The sequence below is a fragment of the Erpetoichthys calabaricus genome, chromosome 17 (assembly GCF_900747795.2).
Source record: "Erpetoichthys calabaricus chromosome 17, fErpCal1.3, whole genome shotgun sequence".
Taxonomy (NCBI): Eukaryota; Metazoa; Chordata; class Cladistia; order Polypteriformes; family Polypteridae; genus Erpetoichthys; species Erpetoichthys calabaricus.
In genome coordinates, this window is record NC_041410.2 from 86,697,477 (window position 1) to 86,720,941 (window position 23,465).

The 23,465-nt window shown below is 36.6% G+C and overlaps 1 protein-coding gene across 2 annotated transcripts in view; it reads left to right on the forward strand.

Annotated features, from left to right (window-relative positions):
* Positions 1–23,465, forward strand: part of trpm7 (transient receptor potential cation channel, subfamily M, member 7) — a 119,615-nt gene that overhangs the window by 34,461 nt on the left and 61,689 nt on the right. For both annotated transcript variants that reach the window (XR_007933720.1, XM_051920263.1), the window contains exons 2-6: positions 9,529–9,608; positions 15,571–15,609; positions 20,717–20,915; positions 22,505–22,718; positions 23,298–23,422. Coding sequence is in view for 1 of the 2 variants with exons in the window: in XM_051920263.1 (XP_051776223.1) it covers positions 9,529–9,608; positions 15,571–15,609; positions 20,717–20,915; positions 22,505–22,718; positions 23,298–23,422 (657 nt within the window). In the remaining variant the exon portion in view is untranslated. The remainder of the gene's footprint in view (positions 1–9,528; positions 9,609–15,570; positions 15,610–20,716; positions 20,916–22,504; positions 22,719–23,297; positions 23,423–23,465) is intronic.

Here is a 23,465-nt window from a genome sequence, read left to right on the forward strand (position 1 = left end):
TGAGTCTTGTCTTGTGGCTAATTATGCTGTAGAGTCTTTCTGGATCATTTATTTCAGTGAGGTTTCAAAACAAGAAAAGCTGTGAAGCTCTAACACAATATAGAGCTGGTAGTGGAGCTCTTTTTCTGAGCTTGGAGTCAATTAAGGAAACCCGTTATTGAGCCAGACACCTCAAACAAGTGCTTGTTTGTAAAATTAAGGTGGAAGGTGATAATTAGTTTAATTTATTTTCTTTTCCTTATAATATTTCTGTTGTGGTTTCTATATTACCTCGGTAACACTGCCCATTGGATCTTACTTTGTGTGTATGACACTAATTACATTTAATTGCAGTACATTATTTAGTTTTGAACAGTAAGGAGAATTTCCTTGTAAAGTCCTTGAATTACATTTAGGTCATACTGTCACAGCAGGCAGAGACAGCTTTCTACCATTTTGGTGGTTACAGCCTTGTTGTCTAAACCTGCTTTGTGAACCTGAAGATATAGGAATGAATTTTCTAAAAGCTGCACTTAAACAAAAATGGTAAACAGTTTCCTGTAGTGTATCAGTAGTTTAACATCACAAAATGCTTCACAATGCAAAATCAATTTCAAAGAAACTAAAATAAAAAGTCATTCAGAAAATAATATAGTACATTTATAAGCATGCAAGAGATGACAGAGAATATAATGAAGTGATGGTAAAGAGGAGCAAACTAAGAAATGAGAACCTTACACTTAAAATGAGGATCAGCATAGCTGTAGTTGTTACTACTGTTATACACATCCTGAGGTGCACTTGGATGCATAATATGTGATATAACCTTAATTTCTCCAAGTTAGCACACATTTATTTTCTTGTGTTTTTTTTTTGGTTACCAGTTTGTATGTTAGGAAGCAAAAATATTACTGTGCTTTGCACCATTGAATATTATGTACAAAGGTTTAACATGAAAGGATGATGATAGATTGGTATTTATTACATTATTGGTATAAGGTTTGAAGCTCCTTCCACTATTGCCACTAATATTTAACTATAATGCCCAGTTGACAGTTTGAATGTACAAAACTTATTGTAGAAACCTCTATACTAAATGTATGCTTGTCACATCATCTGTGATTTCCAATATAACCTATAGCTAGACTGTGTTTTTTCTGCCATTTTCAAACATTAGATTTAATTAGGTTAGGAGAATATTTATGCTAAATTGTACTATTCTATCTTGAGTGCATCCTGAGTAGTTTTTGTATGTCATCTGCTATAGCACTAGAATTTGTACTCAAATCAATAAAAAAAGCTTTTTTCTTACGATTTGTTCATATTCAAACTTCATCTCCATTTCACATTTCTTATATATATTATTTTCACTTTTTTTACTTATATATATATTCTCTTCATAATGTCAAGACTGGTGGCTTCACAAAATGTTTATTTTACAAATTTCAAAAGTATATTTATGGATTCAAAGTGAAGGTGGAAAGCACCACTTTTATTACAAATTGTACCACTGTATTTTTCAGAAGGAAGGCTACTTGTTCTGTTCTCTGTTTACAACTAGTGTGTGTGTGTGTGTGTGTGTGTGTAGAATTTTCATACAGTTGTACATGTGATGGGTGCAATAGAACCACGTGGGTGGCCAATGTGTTAGGAAATCATGAATGAACTAAAAATGTTTTAAGTATTTTGCACAAACTAGCCTTATAGTACAAATGGCAAATAAACGTATATGCCCAGAATGTAAAGCATAATGGAAAAATTCTTCATCATGGTAAAAATGTGAACGTTTGTCTAGCAGTTACAGTAGACAGCATATCAGTTGCATATAAAACATTATTCTATAGAGTATTTCAGAAAATATTTGTAAAAATACTATAGTGCGGTTTCTTGCCCATTGGGTAGCCAGAAAGTTAATTAATGATCAGATCTACTCTAATGAACGTTGTCCATTTGGACCTTCCGGCCACCAATGTTTCTTTTGGTTAATATTTTGGTATATTTTAATAAGGGAGGGTCCTCTACGACTGAATGCCTGTTAAAGTCTAAAGACCTGTCTTCCTCCTAACCCAAATATTGGGGGGCTAGGGACTGGTGCAGGACAAACAGGGTATGTATTTAGCACAGGCCATAGTAGGGTAGTATTTTGCTCCCAGTGGGCATCACTTACATTTTTTGAAAATGTACTTCACTAGTACACAACAAGCCCCTCGGCAAATAAAAGTGTAAACTTTTTCCAGTCTGTCCCGTCATTTACACAACTCTCTTATGCTCAGTCTGCAGCATCCTCTCCTTATTAGTCCACTTTGTTTCATACAGGCAAGGATCATCTGTGATACTTAATGTTTAATAACCAGCACCTTCACAGTCCTATATTAATGGTATATTTACATTTACAATCTAAGCACAGCGCTGTGGAAACATTTTGAATGTGCATTTATTTAATGTATGTCCAATCTCAACTTTTTTTTTTTTATACACAATAGAATTACTCACTTCTGAATGGACACATTGAGTGTTACATTTGTTTTACATTTCATTTATTGCCTTTTTAAGAGAGTTATGCAAACATTTTCCAATGCAATACGATAATTTTCACTTAGTAAAGTAATTACCTGGGGAGCAATCTTTTCAAATCACGCGTAGAGTTTATCATAAAGTATGTACTTGGAAGAACTGGGCATATATGAAAAATGGGCCCATTTAGCTCTATCTTGTATACCACATGGAGAGTGCTGCACAATTACACCTCAAAGAGAAGACTCTACAATTGTTGGCTACAATATCAGGCAAAGCCAGGGGGCCCCAGAGACACTGTCTTCAGATGATAAATTGTACTGTATTGGAAAACAAACTGTTAAAGGCACAACAATCAGTCATGGAATTAATTTTTTTTAATTATGCTTAACGCACAACTAGCAAGTCTGTCCTTAATAGGGTCTAAAAAAACAAAACTAATGAATCTACCCACGAGGTGACCAACAAAACAGAAGATTTGATTTGTCTGGTGAATAACAGAACACCACCGTGCAGACTTGTGTATGTAAAAGCATGCACACTCAATGATTTAGTACTTGAAGAGCCATCTTTAGCTGACTTGACTTGAAGTAATTGTTTTCTGTTTGAGTTATAGCCTCTTACTATGGTTTGGAGGAATTCTGGCCAAATCTTGAAGACCACACTGCTTTTCTGCTTTTTCTGTATGAATTCAGATATATAGTCTCCCAGTTCTGTCAAAGTAGCATTGAAAGATGTCTTTGTTTTTTCATGTGCCCGTTTAAGAAGTTTTACTTGGAATTCTTTTGTTCTCTTAATAGATTTTACTTCTGAAGACTAGTGGCTATTGTTAAGTCATGCATAAAGTTAAAAAAAAATAATAATACTTTAATGCAATTATGTGTTTATATATGTTTTGTGCAGTGAATTTTCATTATTTCACATCCCTCTCATCACCATACTAGCTAACCTGCCTCATTTAACTAAACCCAGAGTTTACCTTTCAGCGTAATCAAGCAGTTTCAGCTGATGCTCGCTCTGTTAACTGTTGAGCAAGACTGTGCATAGCTCAAAAGGAATGTTAGAGTAGAGTGGAACAGCTTTAACTCTTTAGGAAATGATCCAAATGTGTCAGAGATGTTTCATTGTTCTTGGTGGTTTGAAGCTGGATTTGTTCACTTTCAGGTAAAATCTTTTGTTCCACTCTTTTATTTCTGCGAACATGTGCACTGAGGAAGGCATTTAACTTTGTGACTTCTGCAACCACAACATTTATATTTAGCAAATTTTCATACTAAAGTGTAGCTTAAAGTGTTTTATAAATAAACAAAACATACAATAAGAAGTACAGAAGTAATAAAAGTTAGAAGTGGAAGAATCCCCAAAAAAGGTGAATGTAAATTACATTACAACCAAATTCAAGTAATTTGTAAGTCTCTTTATGATTGCCAGTAGTGAGTTCATCAGTTCTGAAATTTTGTGTTTTGGAGGTACATGGTGATGGATAGCAAGAAATTAAAGAAAAAATGTGTTGACTGTTTTAATTTCTAAGAGTTTGTGTTTTGTGGCTTTTTTTTATTTATGTGCATAAACCTTCAGATGTCTGTAATTTTTCCCTTTTATTTATCAAGCAAGTTTTATCTAATCTAAATAGTAATACCTAACCTTTGCAAATTTTTTTTTTAATTTGCAAAAAACATCTGCCATGAGAGAAACCTAGGCATGAGAAGTAAGATTCTAGGCCATGGAAAATTATTCTGTTGCTGCTGAAAATGGTAGCTTAAGCAACTGGCTCACGGTCACACAGTGAGGGAATGGTGGCGGGTCAGTGCTTATAATGGACCAATGCTTTGGCCCCTTACTGGGAAATCCTGCCACCCAGGATTAAAATAGTTTGAATCAGGGATTTTTATAATTAAAATTAGATGGATGGGCGAGCACCTTGTGCCGATGTGTATATATCAATAGACATTATTTGATTATGCTTGTCTCTGGTAAAGTGGGTTCCAAGACCACACATCAATCACAGAACATATGATCATTTATTCCTTTCAGTATACAGTTGATTTTTGATTTTAAATTTTAAGAATGCAGTAAATATTCCAATTTATAATTATGAGCCTTGATTTTAAACACGATTTGACTGCTACTTAGAATAATAACATATCAATTTGTTGATCATTTTATTTTTAGACCGAAGTACAGTAGATGACAAGTCTGAAACATTTGTGACCAAATCTAACCTTTTCATTTTATAATTTTAGAAAACCGTTTTTCATACTCGTAGCTCCCAGTGACTTCCCAGAGACTTGGTTCAGCTGCTGACCAGGTCACTGTGCGAAAGTTGGATCAGAATGTAGTGTTCAGGAAGATGTTACTGACATTAACTGTCATTTAAGACTAAAACAGAAGATGTGTAAAAAATGGAAATTATAGTAGCTCACTGCAGGTGACTTTAGAATCTTGAGTTGAGAAGGGCGTAACTTTAGTACTGTAGTGGCCAGCAGGTGTACACGGTTACAGGGTGCTTTTGTATGTGATAGCAACAGGTGAAATCATTTAATCAGAAAACTGCTGAGTACTCAAGTACTCAAGAATTAGTAAATCAAGATCCAAAGCAGTAATTGTTTTGAAAGAAATGACTGATGGCTGCAAGGTAATAATACAGTTTATTTATATAGCACTTGCCCGTGCTCAAAGCATTTTAAAGTGTGCATTCCCTTGTTGTGCTAGCACAAGCCTCTCTTACATTATTGTGCCCCTTTATGGATACGTTTTTCTGAAGTACTGTATGTTAAACGACCAGTACTTCTGTTTAATTATTATCCTATCTTTTCTAATTTTAGTCAGTGTAGCTTTAAATTTTTCATTGAAGGAACCTTGTATTATCATAAAATCTTCATTAGCTTGGGGAAAAAAGCAACAGAACGCTCTCTGCCAAAAGTGCATTTATCCCAGTTATTTAGGCAAATTCATGTTGCACTCAAATGTTGTGCTGGGCAAAAAGTATTTCTCACTGTATTTGCTTATTTAAGCTCTTGAATTCAGTTGTCCTTTGCTTTTTTTTCTCCATTACTATTCTAAAGAGCTATTCACGTTTAAGTTTGAGTGAAGATTTGTTGAAAGATTTAACCGACTCATTTTCAAGGTAAAGCTCTAAAGGAGTACCCTTTGTGGAGCTACTAGATGGCCTAGCATTTTTTGTAATCTATGCGTGTGTGTGTGTTCAGCTAGTATTTCCTGATGTATTTACATCAAAGTCCCATTCACCATCATTCATGTGACTGCATTGTTAAAAATGCCTGCTCAGACTCTGAAACTCTTTTCTTAATATACTGTTTAAAAAACAAAAAAATGTAAAGCCTTTGCATTACCTACAGTACCTAAGGACTACCAGACCATTTTCCGTGGTTTTCAGTCCTTGCATGGCATATTAGCCAAGTCATTAGTTGGAATTCTGCTAATTTTTGTATATTATTAAGGGCAGAGAGTGGTGGCCGGGTTTTTATTTATGATCTGTTTTCAAATCAAATTATTAATTTGCTATACAGAATTTAAATATGGACTCTCTTCATAATTTTTCTGATTTAAAAGGTACGTTCCATCCATCCATTTTCCAACCCGCTGGAGCCAATCCCAGCCAACACAGGGCACAAGGCAGGAACCAATCCCGGGCAGGGTGCCAACCCACCGCAGGACACACACAAACACACCCACACACCAAGCACACACTAGGGCCAATTTAGAATCGCCAATCCACCTAACCTGCATGTCTTTGGACTGTGGGAGGAAACTGGAGCACCCGGTGAACATGCAAACTCCACGCAGGGAGGACCCGGGAAGCGAACCCAGGTCTCCCAACTGCGAGGCAGCAGCGCTACCCACTGCACCACCATGCCGCCTAAAAGGTATTATGTACATGATTATTAAAAACATTTTCCCCAAGGATTGCAAGGGTTTCCTTTCACTGTACAATGACTGTTTCATTCAGATGTGCATGCACACTTGGTGATTAAGTACATTTTCATAGGGCACTGTAAGCCCCTGCTCCCCACCCCCCCATCCCCAGTGGTCCTGATCAATGACACCACCAGAGAGAACAGTTGGAGTAGCTTGTAGCTTTGTGTATTTATTACTTTATTAGAGTAATGCACATAGACCAATTAGATTACAACTTGTTAAAAAAATAACTCCAACTACAACCTAAAGCACTGATGTGTCGGCTCACATCAATATTGAAGTACATGAGCACATTTTCAGGGGAAAAAAATGTTGAGGATGGGTTGTTCCTTTAATGAAACAGGCAATCTGAAACCTTCCTTTATAGGCTAATGATGTGGAAGTGCACTTTTTTTTCTTTCGAGTTTGCACGTAGTTTGTGGGTTCAAAGCTGAACCTCTGGCCAGGACATTGGATATCTCTGGGTCCACGGTTCTTGAGGCCGATCCTCCACTTAGCTGTGAACCACCCAATCACACTGAGATTGCATAGGTGGTGAACCAGCCGAGGGTAGGAAAGGTTGCAGGGATCTGTGGTATCCGGGGTGAACTTCTCCAGGCTGGTGGTAAGGCTGTCCTCGTGGCATTGCAAGCAATCTTTGCTTCCATTTGGGAGATGGTTGTCATCCCAACTTACTGGAAAACGGGACTTGTCATCTCTATCTGGAAAGATGATCCCCTGGATTGCGGCAACCAAGGGTCGATAATGCTGCTCTCAGTGCGGTAAGGTCCTTGCTAGGATCATCCTCAATAGGATTTGTCATGACTTGCTCACCTACCAGCAACCGGAGCAGTCTGGTTTTATTCCTGATAAGTCTACCATCGACCGCACCCTGGCACTTAGGGTTCACATGGAACGTAAACGCGACTATTGGCAGAGTTTCTTTGCAGCCTTTGTCTTGTACATTTTTCGTAAAGTATTCGACTCCATTGATTGAGCAGCCCTGTGGGACATCCTGAGACTTTGCGGTATCCCCTCGAGGTTGCTGGATATCATGGCCATCTTGTACATTGGTACTGTTTGTGTTGTGCAGAGTGGAGGCAGAACCTCTGTATTTTTCCCAGTTGATTCTGGGGTTCGTCAGCGGTGTGTTCTTGCTACTACTCTGTTCAGTGCTTGCATGGACTAGGTATTGGGCAAGGTTATGGAGTCCAGCGGCTGTGGAGTATCTGTTGGTGAAGAAAGATTCACTGATTTTGACTTTGCAGATGATGATGTGATCTTCGCAGAGTCAAATGAGGCTCTGATCAGGGCTCTCGAGAGACTGAGTGAGGAGTCTGAGTGCCTGAGCTTGTAAGTGTATTGGATAAAAACCAAGAGCCGGACCTTAAATGAGCTCTTAGGCACAACCATCAGCAGTGTGTCTGTCTGCGGAGAGAATGTTGACCTTGTTGAGAGGTTTACTTACCTTAGCAGTGACGTTCATGTCTTTGGTGACTCTTCCTATGAAGTCGGTAGACTGATTAGGAGAGCATGAGGGGTCATAAGGTCGCTGGAAAGAGGTCCAAGTCTTTAGAGTCCTGGTGCTTCCTGTCTTACTATATGGTTGCGAGACATGGACGCTATCCAGTGACCTAAGACTGGACTCCTTTGGTACTGTGTCTCTTCAGAGAATCCTTGGGTACCACTGGTTTGACTTTGTGTCGAATGAGCAGTTGCTCATGGAGTTCCGAATGAGGCACATTACCTGCATTGTGAGGTAGCATCAGTTACAGCACTACGGCCATGTGGCGTGATTACCCAAGGGTGATCCGGCTTGCAGGATCCTCGTTGTTGGGAACCTGAGTGGCTGGAGCAGGCCAATGGGACGTCTAAGTAACACCTGGCTGTGGCAGATGGAGGGTCATTTCCAGAGAGTAGGACTGGACCGCGTGGCTGCCTGGGGAGTTGCCAACCAGGATCCCGAGTTGTTTCATTGTGTGGTGGGTGCGGCGACTTGCTGTATCAGTGCATGCTCCCAACAACCTCACCTGACTTGATAGTTTGGCTTAGTAATCATAGTACATATACACTGACTGAGCATTTTAAATTTAAAACACCCTGTGGTTTCAAATAAGTGACAAAACATTTGAAACATTCCTGTAAAAAGAATAATGATAAATAAGAATGGAAAAAAATCAATTATAGGAATACTGCAAAGCACACATGACAGTAAGACTATATAAACTCCATTGTAGGCATTCATTCTTCAAAGTTTAAAATTGGGAATAACTAAAGTAACCCTTCAACAATATTCTGCTTGAATGAATGACAGATTAAAATATTGCTTTGTTACTTTTCCCTTCATTTTAAATAAATGACTCCTTTTAAAAACTGCTAAATGTCCATCAAGACCACTAGGTCTCAAAGTTACTTTTGAAGTCATTTTTCATGGCGTTCTTTAGGTCTAATTTGTTTTCCACTTAAAGGGTCTTACTGAGTCTTTGTGATTTTGTTCAGAGCAGCTGAAGAACTAAATGCTTTAGCTGCTTAAACTTAATTAAAAATTCTTTTAGTGAAGGCTGTAATGCGGGTTAAAGAACCTCATGACATTAATCCACTGCAGTTTCACCTAGTCTTTGGTCCTGTACAAGTGCAAAGAATTCTTGTTGAACATACTACCCTCTCACTTTGTACAATATTTAGATGAACATGGGACTAATGTGTTAGTTCAACTTGCTAATGTACAGTCTAAACGGCAATGACAGTATGTTAACAATTTCATATTGTCTTGTGGTGGTGGTTATTTTGATACATAACTAGTATGTACTTTATTTAGTGTGCATAAAAACAACACATACTGTAGAATACTTTTATAAATGTGAAAAGATACTGTAGAATATTACCTGTGTTCATGAAAAAGTTAAATGTGCTTTCCAAATAGCCTGAACTGTGTGGCAGTCAAAAATAATCATTACTGTGTTTTGTTTTAAATTGGATCATTTGATCATTTTTGCTAGTTAACAATTTAAAATTTTCAAAGTGACTTAGATTTAAGTAGCTAATGGAGAGCAATCAGATCATGTATTCCTTGCATTATATGGGAAAAAGTAATGTTGTGTTTGATTCTTTTTGCAGTCCCAGAAATCCTGGATAGAAAACACTTTCACCAAGAGGGAATGTGTGTATATTCTACCAGTTTCAAAAGACCCGCACAGGTAAACTAATTACCATTCTTATATTAATAAAGTATTGTGAATTGGTGATAATAATTTATGGAAAAAGAAAATTTTATTGTTGGTGAAGCTATAAAAATGTATACGTTAATAGGGGCGGACAAATTTTAAATGAATAGTATAATAAAGTTCTGTCTGTCTATCTAGTCTGCTTGGCTACCAACTTTGTAAACCTGGTAGTTCAGGAACACTTCCTGGAAGTAGCCCAGCTTTATATACGGGTTGGATAGTTACCTGCAAGTGCATAGCACTCTTGTATCACAGTATAAACACAATTGCCATCCTGGAAAACCCAGCATATTTCACTGTGTCTGACATTTTTGATGTGCAGCCCTTCCAACAGTGCGGATGCATCAAGCATTAACCAGGCTTTAGATGGCAGTCTGGTTCTCTCTAATAGGCTGTTTTTAAAAGCAATGCCAAATTTTAGATCATATTGTAAATGATGAATTGGGTCATTTGTTTCTATAAAATTGTTTTTGATCAGAAAAATATTACATGGACCAAAGATTCAAAACATCTGGTAATCTACTAGACTTCATGAGTCTGTAGTTGGTTATCCAGAATTAAAAACTGGTAGTCCCATGTATCTGGACTACCAATTTGTTCACCCCTGATTCACATGCTTTAGACTTGTGTTTTATTTCGTTTAGCTTTCTGATGCTTCCTTATTCATCTATTTAGCAGATTTTGTAAATTCTGAATATTGAATTAATACTTGTTAAATCAGTATAGCTGTGTACATGTTTACTAATAACTGGAGAATATCTAAATAAGTTCTTGTGGTACAAATGTATAACAGTTTAAATCTGTGTAACGAAAGAGACAAAGATCATAAATCTCTGGGGCACCCAAAGGTTAGCCCTGTACAGTATAACAAAAACAAAATGTTGGTTCAAATGCATTAAAAAAGCAAAAGAAAATGTTGTATTGATGCGAGTCTCAAAGTAGACTGCTCAAGATGGCAGAGCTTCCAGTCTTACGTGCTCCTGGCAGGAAGAGGTTGGTCCAGGCAGGTAGACACCGGAAGTGGCGTCAGAGATGTTATTGCTGTTAGTCTTCTGGTCTGCAGAGAGGGGAATAGAAAATGCATCAGTCAAACAGCACCCCGTGGTGTCCCAGCGTGAAATTGCAGTTATCTAGGCCCTTAAGCTGTCCCCCATGCACATGTGTGCGTGACACTGCTTCATTTATTCATATTAAAATGGTTTCTTCTTTTTACTGACTGCTTAAATTATTATTTTGGATATATGATATTGTATCCTCTTGGGGAGGATTCTTTTGACATTCTTAAAGAATTTTTGAAAATTTGCCTAAAGTGTGCGAAACTTATAAATTTAACACGCAGATTTTAAGCATGCTTAACATTTTCACAGTTAAAGTAGATACTTATCAGGTGCCACTTTTGGCAGTTAATCTAGGAACTTGAACCATCAGTCCATGCCCTGATGTAAATGGATGCAGCTGTGCTGTGTACTTGTAATTAGGTAGAAACCTTGGGTAAACGCTTCCAACTTGCAGGGAAAACTTGGGGGTTGGTGATGGGATTGGCACTCCAGCCACTGTTCCAGTGATGTGGGTACAGCAACACACTCCCAGTGCGTGCTCCCAACCCCCTTGGGTAAAGATTTTGGCTAAATAAATAAACGAACATAGAAAGATGTAGTGTAAAATAAAGTTTGTAAGAGAAGTGTTTGACCGCCCACCCCACACACATCCATCCATTATCCAACCTGCTATATCCTAACTACAGGGTCACGGGGATCTGCTGGAGCCAATCCCAGCCAACACAGGGCGCAAGGCAGGAAACAAACCCCGGGCAGGGCGCCAGCCCACCGCAGCCACACACACACATACTACACTGAAAACTGTATGCAATTCCTTTTGTATTTTACTTTCCATTTCAGAAAGTAAGTTTTAAATTGGAAACTTTATCTAATGCATAGTACAAGTTGTACAGTACCCCCTCCCCCCCAGAAGTTTTCACATTTTATTGTTATACAACATTGAATCACAGAGGATTTATTTTAGCTTTTTATGTTGATCAACAGAAAAAGACTTTTTAAAGTCAAAGTAAAAACAGATTTCTGCAAAGGGATCTAAATTAATTTTGAATTTAGAACACAACAGAATTGATCAACAAAGTATTTATCCCCTTTAATGTGACCCACCTAAATGATCACTGTTAAAGCCAATTGGTTTCAGAAGTCACACATTCACCAAATTGAGATAATCGGTTGGCAGTCAAGAGCTTCAATTGATTGTAGTATAAATATCTGTAAGGTCCAGTTTGTGATGAGTCAGTATGGTGACGTAACCTGCAACATAAAGACAAAAGAGCAGTCCAAACAACTCTTTGAAAAGGTGACTGGAATGCACAAGTTGGGAAGGAGACTAGAACATGCAGTTAAAAAAAAAAAAAAAATCCATCATGAAGAAATGGAGTGTGGAAGAGACAGAAATATCTTTAGAGCAGTCCTACAAACAAGGAATGACTGTGCAAGAAAGAAGACTGGTGAGGGAGCACACCAAGAAATCTATGAGAACTCTGAAGGAGTTACAAGCTTCAGTGGCTCAGATTGGAGAGTAGTAAAGAAGAACTATTACTCGGGTGCCTCATCTGTAATAGCTTTATGGGACAGGGGAGTAACCAAAAGAAAGCCAAAGTTAAAAAAAAACCAAAAAAAAAAAAACCAGATACATAGCTTATTTGCTTACAAAACTTACATATGTTATCAAAAAACGCCCAATCCCTATTGTGAAGCATGGTAATGGCCGCATCATGCTGCGGGGATGCTTCTGTGAGGATAATGCAGCAAAACACATGGAAATCCTAGAGGAAAAGCTGATGCAATCTGCAAGAAACCTCTGCCTTGGGGGAAGTTTTGTTTTTCAGGAGGTTGACAACCCCAACCATAAGGTCAAAGCGTCAAAGGAATGGCTTTAAAACAACAATCTTAATTTTCTTGATGTCCTGAGGGTGGTCAGTTGGAGTCCAGATCTCAGTCCAATTCAGAACTTGTGGCTGAACCTGAAAAAGGCTGTTCACTCAGGGTCATCATGCAACCTGACGAGTCTGAGCAGTTTTGCAAAGAAAAATGGCAATGCGTAGAGATGTGCCAAGCTGACGGAGAGACCTGGACACACAGACTTGAGGTTGTCATGGCTGCCAACGGTGCATCTACTAAATACTGACTTGGAGGGGTTGAATACTTAAGTTATTATTCTGTTTTTTACTTTTCCATTAAAGGGTTTTTCTGTTGATTAATGTGAAAAGGCCAAATTAAATGCAATATTTGTTGTGGTATAACAATAAAATGCGAAATATTCTAAGTGGTAACTACTTTGTATAGGCACTCTAGGTATTCCAACTTTTTCTATATGGAATAAATGTCACTTTTTGTTTATTTTATAATTAATTTTAATAGGAGTCTCAAGTTTCAAATCAATTAAGCTACCACTGAATGCCTTATCACTAAAGAAACTGATGTAAGAGTTCCTAACCTTTTTTATTTAGTACTACATTTCACTTCATTGAAGAGAACTGTTTTGTTTCTGATGAGGTCACTGTAGTAACTTGCCTACCCAGACAGAGCAGGTCACCATATCTTTAGCAACGTTTTACAACCCCTTCTAAGGAATTCCCAGACACGTCCAGGTCAGTAGAAAAATGTAATCACGCTGTCACGTCTTAGTGGATCAATATACCCAAACCAGTCCATGTGGTTCCTCTCAATCCATAAAAGCTTCTTTTGATGAACTCTTCACTCTGTCCCAGAGACTGAGCCCAGCAATCCTGCAAAGGAACCTCATTTTGGCTGTTTGTGCTTAAAATCTGTTTCTTTCAGTTACTACCCAAAGCCGGTGACCCTAGATTAGTTGTGGAATGTAGACTGGCTGGTAAATCGGAAGCTTCATGTGAATCCTTAGCTCCTGTTTCACTACCACTGTCTAGCACAACTGCTATAACTGCTGCTACAATACTGACTCATCTGTCAAGACCCTGAGGTGCTTGAACTGCTCCAGTTAGGGCAGCTTTTATAATACAGGCAACAGGACACTCTCTCCTCCATACCCCCCCCCCCCCCCCCCCAAGGAAAAGACCTATACGACCTCTTATTTGCAGGAGATAACTTCTCTCCACGATTTTATCACACTTAGCTGCAAAAATGTTCCTGTTCACACTGGACATCACAGTCTAACATTAACAAACAGGACAACTTGTTAACAATTTTTATTCTTTTTTTTTTTTGGACAAGTGTATTGCTTATAATATTTTCAGTAATTATGTGTAGTTTTGTTGTGTGTCTGTTGCTAACTTAAGATTAACAAGTAGTATTAAATATTTTAGTCGCTTTGTAAAGACATTAACATTTATAAACTACTGTCCTGTCTATTATGTTTGCTTTCGATCTGACACTTTGATGAATTAGATTACAGTTAGAGTATAATCTCTGATTCACTTTTTCTCCAAGGAAGCTACAGCACAAAATGATTAGTTTTTACACTTGTATTGCACATTTTCTTTTAGATCACTAGGTTCCCACTAAACAAATAATTTAAAACACATTTACAAAATTGTGCGCTCTTTCATGCTTCTGTTAAACATATGGATATAACTAGGAGCAGCATGGTGGTGTGGTAATACCTTAGATCTACAGAGTCATGGATTCAAATCCTGGCCAGGACATGTCATGTATGGAGTTACATCTTTCTGTATAGTTTTTCTTCCAAGGAAGTCCAGTTTCCCTCTCACATTTAAAAGAAATGCAGGTTAGAAAATTTTGGCTTTATGTGGTTGTGAATGTGCCCTTTGACTGACCTTGCTCTTTCTAGGAATGGTTCCTACTTTACACCCAGTGATGCTGGTGCCCCATGTCCCTGAACTGGTCAAAAAGTTTAGAAATTAGATAAGACTGAAGTAGTTGTTTCTTTTTACTTGTTAAGTTTTAGCTTTAAACATTTAGAGTACTAACTTAGAAATTGCCTCTCATTTGATCCTACCTAGTGCATGTTTTATCTTGGATCCATTCCACACTGGGACAAGCCCATTCCAATTGCTATGGAAAAAATAAAACACCTGTGCAAATAAAATATCTGTGCCTTTCTTAAACTCAATAGCTAAACTCTTCTCAGACCAATCTGCAGCACACCATGGTGCAGGCAAAGACAGGCTGAATTACCTGAAAAGAAATATGTTCTTACTTGGGTACAATCTTATGTCAGTGGTTCTTCTCTGAGATGGGGTTTGGAACATGAGCTAATGTTTTCTTTTATTTTCTTTGTAATGCAATGTTCGTTCATTGTAGAAGAAATTTATTTTAATGTTAGCAAACCAGGCTTGCTTCCTGTCATTTGGAACTTCTCCTAGAAGTATCAGGATAATCCAGGAACCAAATCTTGGAAGTGGCTCAAGTCAATCACATGGCTCACATACGTGTACACACAGCCAAAGCAATGATATAAACTTTAGCTATTATAAACGTTTTGAAAAGGCACATATTCAAAATCAAAGCCTGGATCTAGATAGTGAGAGACATTAGATGGAACTGTTCCCAAATACAACCAGCCGTAGTGATTATACAGTAACCTTTTCAGCCTCACTTGCTCCTGCTTTTAATGTGTACTCGTGATGCTGTTCTTAGTAGCCAGTCATTAGTGCGAGATTAAAAGTAATTTTCTTGTCCCGAGTTTAACAGTGGCTCCAGCCATTCTTTTGAAAACATTTTTTATATATCTTCTAAAAGCTCTATTTTTATTAGTAATGTGCTATGATACAATATTATATGCTTATGCAATAGGAAGCATATTTGTATGTTACTTTTTATTTCATCCCAAGATTATCCTCAAGTTCTTTGCAGTTGCTTCTGATACCTTTTTATAATTCACTTCATATTGTGTAAATGATGAATTTGGAATCAGTATACATTTTTTGTCTTGACAGATGCCTTCCAGGATGTCAGATTTGCCAACAACTTGTTCGGTAAGTCGGCTGCATTTATTATAATAAGATATAATTGCTATTATAAACCCAGGCCCATTGGTGTCATATATACGAGGTGAGACACAAAAATAACCGGACTGGTAAAAAAAAAAAACAATTTATTGGTGAATTACAGTATTTCTAAACATTGTCACCTTCTATATACTCCCTCTCCTGATCTCTACACCGCTCAATACGTATCTCCCATTGATTGAAACAGTGCTGGAAGTCAACAGACTTGCCGTTTTTGTCTTCACTTTGCCCATTGAAGAAAAATATGTTCCCTTCAGGTCACACTTGATTTTCGGGAACAAGTAAAATCACAGGGAGCTAAATCGGTTGAATAGGGAGGATGATTGAGGACAGGAATGTTTTTGTCAGTCAAAAACTGCTTTATGGAAAGAGAGAAAATTTGCAAGAAATTTGATGTTTATTCGTTGTTTGATATTTATTTTTTTTTCTCCCCACTCGACATTATCGCGGCAACTCGTGGAGCGATTGTTGTGCAAATACTGACTGGGTTATTCACAGGATATACCTAGTCGGTCAGCGGTTTAAGAGGGTGTGTAGGAGGGGATATAGTTCTCCGATTCATGTCTGGCGGACGTCCAGATGGTTTTCTAGGAAAGCCCCAAGCCCAGTCCGGTTATTTTTGTGTCTCTCCTTGTATTATGCTGAAAATATTATCCCCTTATTGAATGAAGTTAAACAGAAGAATTAATGTAAGTGGACTAAGCTTTCCAAATAAATGGTGAAAAGAGGAACATTTGAGTGAATACTGTTTTTATTTTTATATGACATTAAAATTTTTATAAAGGACTGAATGACTGTGATAAAACAGGTAATTGTGATTATTTTGATGGATAATTTACCTTAATAAAAGAAAAAGTGTCCGAGTTCCCATCTGGTTGCAATTTGCTATGTCTCTGTCATTCCAATAGATGGCACTTCACAACACTGCTTTTCCAAACCCCATACCAAATGACATGTAACAGACGTGCCTTGCATGGTGCTCTGCAAACGTTAACACAGCAGTTTCAACTCATAAGATTTCAACCCATCTTAGACAGGTAGCACAGCTATTTATGATTACAAATTAGAGATTATACACTTCATTACATGTTGCTTAGTTCAGACGGCATATATTACAAGTAAGTCTTTGCTTATACTTGTAAACAGTGTAAATCATTCAAATGCATTTTTAGTTTTGCAGTTTTCTTTCTTTTACACACAATTCATCAGGGCAGTGATGATGTTTGAAATACTCTTATCAGCAATAAATAATACTGAAACAGGAGCACATCTAACCAAAATATACAGTACAGTACATTATATGTTTCAGCTGATTAAATAAACAGAGAAAATGTATGCTCTTCTCTAACACTATTTTCACTTCATTAGTTTTATCAACACCTGTTTTTAATCCCAAGAATATGAAGCAAAGAAAAGTTTTTTTTTTTTATGCTAAAGCCTCATTAAGAGCACATTTTACTGTATATCAGTAGTTATTTTTCTCTGTGTGGCCTAAAAAGTAGTAGATGGGGGTTGGGAAGCACTGTTCCTTGAAAAGATGCAGCTAGACTAGAAGATGAAAGCGGCTGGTAGTGAACTCCACTTTAGTGTACTCACGGCACACTAGATTGGTCAGCAAGCTCGTAGTATACTCAAGGGAAACTTCTTGTATTGATTTGTAATCATTTACTGAGTAGGGCATTCACTATCACAATGACAATGAAGTGCAAAGGCTTTTGGTTACACGTTTTTTTTGAAGACTACAAAGTGTGCTCTAAGGACAAGGTGCATTCAGATGCAAAAGTAGAGGCTTTGCTTAGTGAGAGTGTCTATAGTTGGCTTCAGTATGATGATGATACAGCAGAAACGTATTATGCCAATTTAAAAGCAAATGTGGTTCATGATATAGTATATACACTAAGTCATGCATTCAGTGAGGATAATGTATGCTAGCTCAGAATATTCTCATTTAATGTTACTGTGTAGGAGTGCAATAACCACTATGAGTAGAATGTCCAATTACATATTTAAATGCTGTTACTATAATTGTATATGCTGCATCATTTTTTTTCTTTTTGGAATTTGCAGTTTGGTTTAGAAGGAGATTTGTAGCGATTGTTCATTACACTTCAAGGTCATGTCAGTTAATAACAAAGAATGCAGGATTTTCATAGTGGTTTGTTTTTAATAAGTGGAATGCAATGATTCTGGTCTTTAATTTTATAAAAATTTCTTTGTGTATCCCTAATATCTGCGCGTAGATTGTGAATTTCCCATTGGGATTAATAAAGTTATCTATCTATCTATCTAGAGGAGCTGGAACCAAGATACATTTTGCTGAAATTATATGTTTCAGGGATGTGTATCCTATAAACACCTTTAAAAAATATTTAAACAAGTTAATCAAAAAAAAAAAAAAAAAAGCTTTGTCCTTGATACTCTGTGCAAGTATCATATGAACAAGTACTCACTTGTAACCTTTACCACACTTTAGATAATGATGGTGTTACTTCTTAGTCTCAATAAAATGTTTACCATATCTTTTATTCCAGACATTTCATTTTAAATACCATGTAAACCTGATTCGGGTATTTTTTGGGTGGTGAACTTTACCCATTTCCTTTTCATGATTGCAAAATAAATTTGTGGAGCAGAATATTTGACGTTAATTGTAATAACACACAGCATTTTACCAGCCCACTTGCAGTTTGCATAAAATTATGTACCTTTTTAGGCTAAAGCTACATATTTTTATAACCTTTTGGTATACAACCTGTACTTCCATTTGCATTTAAAACTTGTGCATTATGTTATGGCAACAACCCATTTTCATACTTAAACATTTGAGAGAGCTGGCCTTTTTCCTTCCCAGACTCAAGTATTAGGTTTTTAGAATACAGTTCAGTTTTTTTAGAGGAAATTGGGCTATATGGCTCCATTAATTCCATTTTTAGGATTTATGAACATTAGTGTTGTATGGTTTAGTTAAATAAGCTGTTGCAGTATGAACAGAATATACTTTTATTACTTATTGTGCAAATTTAAATAGTTTGTCTGCAGAACTGGTTTGGACATGTGCAGAGGAGAAATGCTGAGTATATTGGGAAAAGGATGCTAAGGATAGAGCTGCCAGGGAAGAGGATAAGAGGAAGGCCTAAGAGAAGGATTATGGATGTGGTGAGGGAGGACATGCAGGTGATGGGGGTGACAGAGAGAGATGACAAGTACAGGAAGATATGGAAATAGATGATCTGCTGTGGCAACCCCTAATGGGAGCAGCTGAAAGAAGAAGATTGCTCTTGTTGGTATAAACGGCTCTGAGGCTAGAGACCAGCAGCAAACCCTGACTTTTGAAACAAATGTTCAAGGTTAGAGTATTCTGCCTAACTGCTTCTGTATTTTCCAGAGCAGACTAACATACATCTCTGGTTGATTTTCTCCATTCCATATTTGTGAATCCAAGTATACTCAAACCCTCAGCCAAAAGGATCCAGTTTAAAATCTCCAACTAAAAGGCGTACTCCACTCATAAATGATATGTTATATGTTACTTACTCCATGTAGTTTGTAGTAATGGATGAAATAAATTTTAATCACATGTATCAGTGGAAAACAGATGTTTCTGATAGAATTGGAGCCAATAATGACCAGCTCTGGGCAGCAGCAAGCAATATCAAAAACATCTATGTAAAGAAAAAAATTTTATGCGCTCAACCTGCATAATTAATGCATTTTTTGATAAAATATTGTGAAATACCTCTGGGGAATGAAAACCGTCCATAAACAGGAAGCCTTTTCAAATGGGATCACAGTTTTGAATTGAATATAGGACTCTTCACCAATGAATGAAGGGGGTCTTCAATTACAAAGCATAATAACCCTGTGTGACATACAGACACAGGAAGACTATCCTGACTCCACAGAACCAGGGATTGTGCACAGGATTCATATTTGGTACCTCAGGTCCTTGTGGCTGTGCCTTCTCAATAAAAACAGGTTAGATGGCTTTAATCTCCTTAGCTTTTCTATTTTTCTTGTTTTCATATTTAAACTGTTATGTCAGAAAACTGCTTAAGCATCATATGGATTCACCAGTATTTTTGTTAAAACATTCCTTTGATGTATTATTACTGTAAGGTGACAAAGTTTTCATTATTTAATAAAGCATTCATTATTTTCTAACCTAACATGGTACATTATTTTCTTTTTTTGAGCCACGAGAACTAGTTAGTACACTTTTTTTATGTGTGTGTTTTGTTTTGTATTTGTTTCTTCATCTTGTTGGTTCAGTATCTTTGAGAATAATGTATTGTACACAGTTATACATATACTTTTTGTCACATTTCTTAAATTAATCCTTCAGTTTTTAGCAATTGTTGGAAACAATATTTCAAACATCTGCCAGCGTGTCTAGTATACTCTGTTCATGCATGAATCAACGAGTTCTTGCCTGCTAGGAATTTGCTTTTGTAGTTTCACTTGCCTGAGCCTAATGTGGAATTGAAGAAATGGGACTCTGGACAGCTAATGCTGTAAATGGACAGAATTCATATCTGCCTCTCACTCTCTGCTGTTAGGCAATTCTATTTTATTGTATCAGTGTTTACTATAATGTTGTAGTGTTTTCTTGACCATAAAACACTCTTGGAGAGAGTCTTAAAATTTTTTTTGAGTGGCCTGAAACTTTTGTTCAGTATAGTACTTTTACATGTTGTAATATTTTAACTATAAAAGTATTAATGCTTTTGGTTATTTTTTTTATAATTTGCATGTTTTGGTTTATATAATAATAAAACACTCTCCCTTCACATAATGTCTGTTTGTAATGAAATAAATTCTACAAGCACATTTCTAATACCCAAACGCACTCTTGCTCTGTGTATTGAACCATTCCTTACATATTACTAGTTACTAAATGTCATTTTTGCAACTTAATTTTTCCATTCTGGTTTAAACAGAAGTGTTTAGAAAGGCTTGTTGCCTTATTCAATATAAAAGCTTTCTTCACAAATATTTTTTCTCTATGTTCTATGGAAAGTTTAAACTGCTATAAAATGATTTCAAGAATAGTAAAAACATATTTTATTCTTAATAGATGTTGCTGTGGGCGCCTGGTGAGGCAGCATGCTGGCTTCACAGCCAGCTTGGCAATGAAGTATTCGGATGTGAAATTGGGTGAAAATGAAATGCCAGAGCTGGAGGAGTGGTCAGTGGAAAAACATACAGAGGAAAACCCAACTGATGCTTACGGCATCATCAACTTTCAGGGAGGGTCTCATTCCTACAGAGCCAAGGTATGTTTAAGTTGCACACAACAAGCAAAAGTTATTTGAGATCTTTCTACCTTTCCATATGAAAATAATCTCTTTTACATATAAAAAATATCCAGGCCTACTTAAAAGAAGTGTATATTGTGAAAAGAAATATGATTTGAAATCTGAATTTGTTAAGCTCATTTTTAGTTTGTCTCAGATACCACTTTATTTAAAATAAAAAATGTGTTAATACAATCAATGCAAATGGTTCGCACTATGATATTGTGTCCACATCATCTGTGCTAAATAAAGTTTTGTTTTGGAATATCACAGACCAATCAATCCACCCAGTGTAGTGTTGCCCAGAGTTAACTGAGGTTTTATCAAATAATTCTTCCTATCTTTTTATTGTTTCTCATAAACAGCTTTCATGTGGTGCTGTATAATGGCTATACTGTCATGTTTTTCCTCCTAGTAGGAAAAAAGCAAAACAAAGGTAGTAAATGCCACAATAATTTTGAAGCCATTTTAATTCCCTGTGTAGGAAATGGCATTCTAGTAAAACCGACACATTGTTAAAGGATGTTTGTATGTGTCTTAATATATTTACTGTGATGGAACAAAGTAGAAGACACATCATTTTCAGTAATACTGAAGACAATTAAAAAAAAAAAAAAAAAAAAAAAAAAAGCAACAACCCATCCAGTGGTCTCCTAATATAATTTCATTCTTTTTTTTTTTTTTTGGAAAAGTGCCATTTGAAAATTATGGATAAAGACTATATATGTTTGTTCTCTTTTGTTAAATAAACTGCACATCATCCAAGAACTGAATGGCATGTTGGCACAGTGTGTAGTGCTACCACCTCAGATGTCTAGCAGCCGAGTATGAATCCCATGCCTGGATGTTGCTTGTGTGGAGTTTGTACATTCTTCCTTAGTGTGCTTGGCATTTTCTTGGGAGATTAATCCTTTTTTTCTTCCACATTCCCTATTGACCCCTTGTGGTGGCACAGTTTAGTGCATGTGCGGGCTCTGTGATGAACTGGTGCTGTGTCCAGATTAAATGGATTTGAGGAGGTTGTATTATTGTACAGTAGATACTATGTAGTCCTGAGTTATTTTGTGCTTACAGCCTCTGTGTGTTGCTGTTTTGCATAAATAGCATTTAAATGTTTTGCAGTGTGCACCCTTGTAAATGACATTACAGAAAACGCAGACATTTTTTTAAAGTACATTAAGTGCTAAGAAGTACTTAAAATTAACTAGTGATGACTGGACTACTGTTTATAATGTTCTGTGACACAATGTGATTCATATTTTTGTAGAACTGTTTGTACTTTTAGGTGTTCCGTAAGTGTCCTATGTATGGAACAGTTGGTTGTAAAATTATACTGTTAAATATATATACAGTAGTTGGTTTTATGCTGTTCTGGTACGTCGGAGGCCCTTTTCTATTGTGAAGATAGGCACATTCTTGATAAATAAAATTGCAGTTGGTCTAACTTGAGGCACTCTGGTAGACCGTAGGAGTTTTTAAAAATACATAATCTTATCCAAGACTTAATATGTAAGCATTTTGATAAAAGTTTTGATTTTCATTTTATATTTATAACTTTTTTTTTGTAGTATGTGCGACTATCATATGACTCTAAACCCGAAGCAGTTTTACGCCTTATGCTGAAGGAATGGCAAATGGAGCTTCCAAAGATCGTCATCTCTGTGCACGGAGGAATGCAAAACTTTGATCTGCATCCTCGTATCAAACAAGTGATTGGCAAGGGCCTCATTAAAGCAGCGGTTACAACAGGAGCTTGGATTTTAACTGGAGGAGTGAACACAGGCAAGAGACAAAAATATAGTCCTTAAGAACAGGGGAGGAAAGTATATAAGGGGTTTGCTTTGGAGTAGTCATTAGCAAATAACAGAAAATTATACCCTGTAATGCTGTGACACATGGGTGAGAATATAATTATAACATGGTCTTACTGCTGTGTATAGCTCAATTAACAAAATTGCCAGGTATTTATAATTATGGCATTGTGACTCCTATTAATAGTCCAGGGAGAATGATTCAGAACTGCTTTTTGTAACCACAGTGATCAGATTTTATAAATTATTAAGCTTAATTGTTTTTAAGCTGTTTATTTTTGGAATACTTTTCATTTGCTTAATCTACTGTAGTTTTGCTATTTTGCTATTATGTTTGTTCTTGTTTTGTTAGGTTACACTGCATATTGTATATAACTTTTAACATTGGTGTTTTGTGCTAAATGATGCTGTATATAATGTGATGACATTTTAATAATTAACATCACTTTACTTGATAATTCTTAGATTAAACAGTTGTCCTGATTTTGTTATTTTGATATATACAAAGAAAGTATTGTTCACAAGTATTTTGTGTTTTCATTAATTACAGGTGTTGCCAAACATGTTGGTGATGCCTTAAAGGAACATTCATCCCGATCATCTCGGAAAATTTGCACAGTTGGAATAGCACCTTGGGGTGTAATTGAGAACAGAAATGACTTGATTGGAAGAGATGTAAGAGAGAATTTAGTATTTTATTCTCTGTTCTGTCTTGGGT